This window comes from Pinus tabuliformis, chromosome 1_2 (assembly GCF_031772625.1).
Source record: "Pinus tabuliformis cultivar Carrire ecotype Pingquan chromosome 1_2, CPIR1, whole genome shotgun sequence".
NCBI lineage: Eukaryota > Viridiplantae > Streptophyta > Pinopsida > Pinales > Pinaceae > Pinus > Pinus tabuliformis.
In genome coordinates this window covers 689525517-689533648 of record NC_142298.1, presented here as the reverse complement: position 1 = coordinate 689533648, position 8132 = coordinate 689525517, and the positions used below count along the sequence as shown (strand labels likewise).

Genomic DNA, 8132 nt, shown 5'->3' with positions numbered 1-8132 from the left:
GATCTAACTGAAGATATTTAACAGATTAAGAAAAGCTTACAAAAATATTGATAAATACTCTTTACCAAAAAGATTTAGTGATTTGTACCTCTTCCCATTCTTCATCGCTATCAATCTCATAGTCCAAAGGAAACTCCTTCCTGAAAGGATTTCGAGGCTTAATGCTATCACTGCATTAAAGCCAGAGAGTCAAAACCAAAAACTTTCCCTCTCGTCTAGTACAGGATTAGGAACCCATGAGCTTCAAGGTGATTCATGTGTTTTTCATCGTGGTCTATCAACGTTAACAACACTGTATCTTTCTTTAATAATTAACAGCCTTCAGACTATGCAAAGTATCTTCTCCTTTTCTTGGAGAAGGTTCCATAATAATCAGGTTTGTAGCTGTGATCAAACTGCAAAAACTTTCTTCTCTTACTATGGAGCCTAGTTTCTATTTGTGTAGCGGTATTTCCATTATTTCCAGGCAAACTATCACTTAAAAATTCTTCCCAGTCATTCGCAAGGTTCTTTGCCATGAACTCATGATCTTCAAAATCACCGTAAGTCCGCTTTTTGCTTGTAGAGGATTGCACTTTTGCCAATGCAACAGCTTCAGCAGATGCCCCCATCAAACGAAGTTCATTGACCAATGCCACTCTGGGTTTATGTCAGATACTCCAACTCAGATGTCTTTGTGCAGAAACTCTCAAGATTAATATTGTGCCAAGCTTCCAGGTGGGACCTGTGTGCACCAAGAAATCAAACTTATTCAATTGAGTGTCGCCTGTTTTTGTATTGCAAGTTGTTTTTTCATCTCAGCTTCTTCCTTTTTCACGTTGTTTCTGTTTTTTCTCTACCTATTCTTGTAGCCGTTTCTTTTCATTCTCCTTGTTCAAGACAACTAACGATGCTATCAACTATATATGGTGCCATCATGGAACGCAGAGTAGATGTGTTTCCTACCGGAGTTGTATAAATCTTAGCTTTTCTTTTTTCATGTTGGTTGGGAAAAAGAGGTTTCCTGATTGAATTTGAGTTTGACTGTAATAATGTAAGACAATATTCCACATATACTACAACAGAAGTAGAAGACTGAATTTTTTTGGGAAACATCTTTGTGAAATCAAATAAATAAACAACATGATAAACTCCATATAGGGGTAACATGTCCTCATAATTTTGATAATCTCACGAAGTAAATCAACATTGCCAATTTCCCACATTCATATTTGCATGAACATCTGAATTAAAAATGATGTAAATCCATTTCAACAAGCAATCAAAGAAAGCAGTGTGGCCTGAAAATCTTACTTGAATAATAGCTTCCTTCTGAGCACGAGCTTGTTCCTTTTTCTAAAATTGCAATTTGTTCCTTTTCCTAAAATTGCAATAAGAAATGTTAGTAAAAGCTCCAAACACTATCTTTTAAAACTTGCATTCTTTTATAAGAATTCAACTAACCTGTTTCATCTTCTCCCTTTTCAGTTCCCGTTCCAGCCATTTCTGTTCCATCTCTTCTGTTCATTTCTTTCTTTCTCCTTAATTGCCTCTTTTTCCTTCAGCTTTGCTTGCTTGACCATTCTACATCAATTAACAAAGACATGTTGGCAACATTGAATATCTTCAGCTAATCGTACATATCCAGATTGCTAAATCTAACAACATCAATTTAAATTGGCTCGCAAATTGATTCAATTCATAAATATTTGATTGAGAATGTTACATCTGAGTATGATTTTTCTGAAGCAAGTCTGCAACCATAGCACGAATGCTCATCTCATCATCAGCTTTTGCAAGCAATTCCTCAACTTTAGCTACAACTATATTCCTGTTTCCTTGTGATTCCAGTGATGACAATGCTGATAACATTGCTATTTGCAAGCACCAAAAAGTGTATACTTAGCTTCTTAACACTGTGTGCAAGGCCACCCGGATGCGGGTGATTAATTGGAATTTAATGAAGATAAGACAGGAGAACGGCAAGCTGCCGACCAACATGGCCACCTGCATCCTCCTCCATGCCAATTTATGGCACAACACAGTCAACCTGCAGGCACCATTAATCTGGTGCTTAGGTCGAGACGGCTGCAGCAGGCTTAAGGCCATGGCAAACGCTGGCCAGAATTCATTCTCCCCCTCCCCACTTAGATGCTCTTGCCCCCCTCAAGCTGAGGAGCCGAACATCCGCACAGTCACAGGGCGACGCTGCTGGATTCTCAGCTGCGTGGATTTGGGAAATGGCATCCATTTCACCCAAACCACTCACTATGTTTTGAATTCCGCCCAGAACTCCTCTGCTTCTAGGCTAAACAGCATCAGTAATCCCAGAGTGAACTCTATCTCACCAGCTACTCATTCTGATTATACTACTGTCATCCCAGCGCAAAACTTTAATCGCCAACCTGCCAGACACACAATGATGCGGATTCGCCATAGGATGCGCAACAGACGCGATAGCAGTCGAAGCCATAGCACTCGCCCTGCCTCGCCGCTCAACCTTGAACCGGAGACCCCTTCCTCCACCCCCTCTTCTGATCAGTCCAGAGGTCATCTCTCTGGCAAATACCCGAATACCGGTAGCGGCAGAAGCCGGGCATAGGCATATGGGGCTAGAAGAGCGAATGCTGCCACCCAAACGACTGGCCCTCCTGATCCCCCTCACCCTTCTTACCACACTACCCAGTTTCGTTTTCAAAGCACGTTGCATCGACCCGCCATTATTGCCACTATCACAGTGGCATTCAACGAAGATTTGAGTCAGCAGGAGGAGCAAGCTACATGGACTCAAGGACCTAAACCAAAAAAGAAGAAGACCCACAAGCAGGCGAAGGCCGAGGAGATGCGAGACACAAGAGCTGGAGAAAACACATATAGAAAGACAGCTTTGCTCAGGCACAAAGATAGCCATGGCAGCACCCTGCATGGCTAGGAAATGGCTACCGGCAAGCATGCAGTCGATGGCTGCTCGGGCGGCACGCAAGAGGTCAGTAGCGGCTAGGGTTGTACGTCTGCAGCGGTGGCGGAGGGGGATGACTATGGTTGTAGAATCGAGGAAGAGCTGGTGGACCGGGATGACTATGGCGGTTGTATTGTGAAGGAGCATCCACGAGACGCCTAGTGGGCTCCACTTGACAGCTGAGCAAGCCAGGTTCCGACTATTTGTTTTTGTCATAGGGCTCTTTCCTAATGTTTTTTCAATCCACGTGTTTCATTCTGATTAGATCTTACTCAGGATTCTCACTGGTTTCCCCTCGGTGGGCTTTGATTTTGGGTACACTCGGACTGGTTTCCCTTCGGTGGGCAATCATATTTTTGGGTTTTTGGTTTCATACTGATATAACTATGTTCAGCGCTGCAAAGGCCGGTGCCTCGTTGTAATTTTACCATTTTCATTAATAAATTAACCTTACTTAGAAAAAAAAAAACTGTGTGCAACGCCTAATTTTTTTTGCCTGACTTTTGGCCCAAGAAATAATTACCCATTTTCTTGCAGACATGTACATAGAAGTTAGAACTTCATCGGATATTAGTGTTCACCATACAAAAAATCACAAAATTTAAAAGACATGCTAAATTACAGCATGAAAGACACCACCGATAATGTTGTCTGTAACGCCAATCTCAAACAGTTTTTCACCACCGTCGATTCAACGCTCCTGCTTCCGCGTGGCTCGGTAAGTACCACAGACTTCTTTGCAACATACATCTAAACAACCCGATTCAGTTTCCCACGCGTTAAAAATTTATTAATGAGTGGGAGGGAGATGAAAATGAAACATCTTATTCACCAAATCTGCCCAACCAAATCCATCATAGGAATATTTTTGTGTAAACATTTCTATCATCAATTATCTCCTATTATAATTGAAGCAATTATTAGCCTAAAAAATGATAAGAATAAGATTTAAAAAATATAACTTCTTAGTGTTTTTTAACACTGATTTAAACGTAAAATCGTAAATATGTAGACTTTTAGTACCAACCAAAATTTGTGCAAGTTTTTCTGATTAAGCAAGCAATTTACTTATCCACTTCACATATCAATTTATTAGTTATTGCCAAAGCAAGACTATAAAATGATTTGTCTATCAACCATCATTAACTTAACATTGACCAATGTAACTTATAATTATTTATGCAATTTTTCCTAGGGCTTTAATTTCTAACTTGAGTTAGAGGGGCTAATTTAACATGCAAAACAAAATTATACTATAACAAATCCAATTTTATTATTTTTATTACTTGTAACTTTTTATTGAGCCAAAATTTAAATGTTTACACTACAACATCTCCACCATACTCGACTTTTAACCTTCTAATATTTTTAAATTAAGTCCACATATAAATGCTAAATGTTAAATATTTAAGCCAACACATTTACCTCTTATCGATTTTTAATTAGGGTCGACATTGACATTAGATTAAATTTATTAAATGTTAAACATTTACCCTTGACATCTACCCCATACTAAACTATAACACACAATAATAATATAAATATATGCTAATTTCATTTTACTCATAGAAATTGAACACTCTACAACCCATCTTACAAATAAAGAGAGAAATTCATCACTTTGTATGTGTTTCACAATCGACGACAACCCATCTCAAGCAAGTGGTGAGAAAAATTCATCACTTTGTGTGTTTCACATGGACTTGAAGCTAAAGCTAAAGCATTGGGTTTGCTTATTTGGGCTCAAGTTGAACCATTAAGTTCACTTATTCCATTTCAAGCTTAAGCATTAAATTATAAAAAAAATTCACTTGTTTTACTATACAGGCACAATGTTGAATTATGCAATTATGATTATTACATTTAATAAAGTGTGGGAGTCAATTGTGGGATAAAAATCGTTCTAAAAAGTATTTAGGCTCTAGTAAACTTAACATAATGATAACATCTCACAACTATGTAAATAAGATAAGATAATTATATTTATGTCCAATTAATGATCACAAAGTAAGTCAAAGGAACTCTTGAGTAAACTAATGTATATACAAAGCGGGAGAACCAAATAGTCTCCTATAAAAGAAACAATGCATGAAGTAAATCAACATCTGGGCCTAGCGGAGAAGATCCTAATAGGTCCGAGGATCAGACCCATCTCTCCTATAAAAGATACAATGCATGAAGTAAATCAACATCTAGGCCTAGTGGAGAAGATCCAAATAGGTCTGAGGATCAGACCCATCTCTCCTAACATCTCATGCTGAATGAATAACCCATCTTTCCTAACATCTCATGCTGAAAGAATAACACTGAATAAGCTCAACAAAGTTTGTTGGCCCTAAGAAGCGTTGATGGCAAGTGCAAATTGTCCACTAAATCGTTTCCTAGGAGGTTCACCCCTGAGGCTGAATAAATAACACTGAAAAACTCAACAAAGTCTGTTGGCTTGATGAAGCGTCGATAACAAGTGCAGAGTGTCCATTAAATCATTTCTTGGGAAGTTCCAAGAAGACCTAAAATATTCTTCCCGCCAACATTAAAATTCACATTAATCTAAAAAAAATAAAAAACAAAATACAAAATTAAACCCTATCCAAAGCATTCAAATACATGATACAAATACATTTGAAGAACTTGGTGGGGTGGCTCGAGTAGTCCCAGGTGGGCTTGGTGTGGTGGCTCGAGTAGTCCCAGGTGGGCTTGGTGTTCTAGGCTTATGGTGAATGGTTTGTGTAGCCACTGTATTTTGCGTATGATCCTCAAATTGTGAATCAACGTATATAACAAAACTCGTTGTATATTCGTTATGGTGGTATGGTTCGTGTAGAACTAACTTACTTGGCGATATGGTTTTTGTAGGTCTGCTTTCGGTAAAACAGTGTCACTCTGGGATGGGTGTGTGCGTGGACGGGTGAACTGGTTTTTCTAGACTAACTGGTCTTTCCAGACTAACTGTGCGATGTTGGGAACATGGTCCTATCAGTTTCAATCACCTCCCTAGGTTTGTTTAGCGTAAGTAAGCAATATCTAAACGGGCAAGCAGCAATCGATCAGCGGGCTCCACTGGTGGGCTTTCGGTGAACTGCAGGTGTGATGGTAACTGTGGACTTTCGTTTCTTTCACTGTGCGCCGTTGGGTGGGGCTATTGGTTCACGGCTGTTGGTAACATGGGTGGACCTGTGCCTTGCCATGTCATGTCATGTTCTTTTAAATCGGCAGTTAGGAAACACTGGGCTTAATGTAAACATGGTCCTAGACCTTCTGGCTATGACCTCCTGGCTATGAGACTGGCTATGATTGGCAATCGGCTATGATCTATTGCTCTGTTGGCTATGTCAGGTGCTTGCACTGCAGCTATGAGACTGGCTATGATTGGCAGCTCTAGTAAATGACACCTCCTTATCGGTACTGGCTTTCAACTATGATCGACGCCTTGAGGCAATGACCTTGTAACAATGAAAAGAGAGTTGCACTGACTGAGTAGAGCTTCTTTTCACATGTGGAGATTGATTCATTTTTAGGGCTAGAGTTAGGTTTAAAGAAGTATGCCAAACTTCTGCGGATGACCAAGACACTGACCCTTCTTGCAATTCTCTATCTACCAAATCCCCGAGCGTCGTAAAACCCTAATTTGCGACTAACAGTTTTAGCTTTCTAACCTTATTCAGTCTGGCCGTCTACCAATCGACTGTTCCACTGTACCCTGTATACTTCCGCTGACGATGTCTATCCAGTTAATAGGGAAACGGCTGATGACCAACCAAGTCCAAGTATCATCTCTTCACGTATCAATGGCAAGCTTACTGCTTTCCCCGCTTGCATTTTATTTAAAACCCCACAAAAAAATCGCCGCATTCTGCACAGATATAGCCGACCCGGCCACGACTCCAGATAGGGGCGTCATCACGGAGTTTTTCATTAACAAATGTGGTTTAACAGATGCAGAAATTACGAAAGCCTTTAGACATTGCAATGAATATCCTCCTGCGAAATTACGAAGCCAGAATATGGAAGAAGTTTTGGAGTTGTTAAAGGGCTATGATGTGACCACCCCTACCCAGATTCGACGGGTGGTTAATAACTACCCTGAGTTTTTCTTTTGTAGCGTCGAAAGGAACCTAAAGCCTAAGCTCAGTTTTTTTGGGACTTTCATGAAGAAAGAGGATATCTCCAAACTTCTTCTGGTCATTGCAAGAACTTTAGCTAGCAAGCTTCGTAGGCATAAATCTGCAATTTCAGTTCTGCAAAATTTGGGCATTGAGGGCGAAGCGATGCCAGAATTACTGCTAAGGCAGCCTCGCCTGCTCACGGCTACAGAGGAAGCAGCTAAGGAGTCATTTCAACAGGCAGAGGATTTGGGGTTCAAGAAGGGAACAAAGATGTTCGCAGTTGCTTTGCGTTCAATTTATGGGCTAGGGATGGAAAACCTAAATAGAAGGCTGAAGCTTTTGATTAGTTTGGGTTTCTCCGAAAATCAAATTTCGGATATATGCAGGAGGCGGCCGTCGATTCTCCGCGGTAGTGAGGAAAAATTGAAGCATAATGTGAATTTTGTGGTTAACATCGTGGGTCTTCCATTGGCTTATCTTGGTAAGTATCCAAACCTGTTTGGATACTGCGTGGAGACAAGAATGGTTCCTAGGTATAGAGTAATGGAGGCATTGAAGTCTATGGATTTGGAATTGGCAAAGAAAAATGTGGCGAAATTTGGGCCGATTGTTGGCTTGAGAGAAGAGCTTTTTTTGGAAAAATACATTTACTCGAATGCTGAATCCTCATTTCTCCTCGATATTTACCATGGACGGAGGAAAATCTGTAAAGCTGATCATTGACAAGGAGACATGCTGTGAGTGTGCTTCAGTCAACATGATTCACGAAAGTTGCCAGTCTTTTTCTTTGTACTATTCTTCTTCTTGAAGTCTCTGATCAGAGAACACCTGTATAGTTTTAACAGCAGTTTAATCATTTGATGTTTTTAATTTTTGGTAGGAATTTGGTAAAATATATTTTTTTTGTGAGATTGTAGAAAATATGTTTTCAAATGTATAAATAAGTTTGGCTTCCTCAAAAACCCTTAAAACACTCCTACAAACTTACCATTCCAAAAAAAATGTCTACCAAATGAGAAAACATTACTATGAAAAATAAAAAACCACCTAATGGTTATTGAAGTGATGTACACACAATGCTCCAGTTT

The 8132-nt window shown here is 39.8% G+C and overlaps 1 protein-coding gene and 1 long non-coding RNA gene across 3 annotated transcripts; one reads left to right on the top strand and one right to left on the bottom strand.

Moving 5' to 3' along the window:
- Positions 1-1263: 1263 nt before the first annotated feature.
- On the bottom strand, positions 1264-2395 carry LOC149207625 (uncharacterized). Of its 2 annotated transcripts, XR_016252693.1 has the most exons (3): positions 1706-2395; positions 1444-1563; positions 1264-1335 (listed from the first exon to the last, which is right to left on the bottom strand). It is a non-coding gene; the product is annotated as an uncharacterized LOC149207625 (long non-coding RNA). The 2 variants fall into 2 exon arrangements; XR_016252694.1 differs by lacking the exon at positions 1264-1335 and having other exon boundaries at positions 1443-1563.
- A 3316-nt stretch (positions 2396-5711) lies between these two features.
- On the top strand, positions 5712-7842 carry LOC149207624 (transcription termination factor MTERF8, chloroplastic-like). The gene has a single exon (XM_089395817.1). It carries the CDS (start codon positions 6658-6660, stop codon positions 7765-7767), a length of 1110 nt encoding a protein of 369 aa, XP_089251943.1. The 5' UTR covers positions 5712-6657; the 3' UTR covers positions 7768-7842.
- The last annotated feature ends 290 nt before the right edge of the window (positions 7843-8132 follow it).

Coding starts and splice junctions, on each gene's coding strand:
- LOC149207624 (XM_089395817.1), top strand. CDS start 6,658: ATGTCTATCCAGTTAATAGGGAAACGGCTGATGACCAACCAAGTCCAA.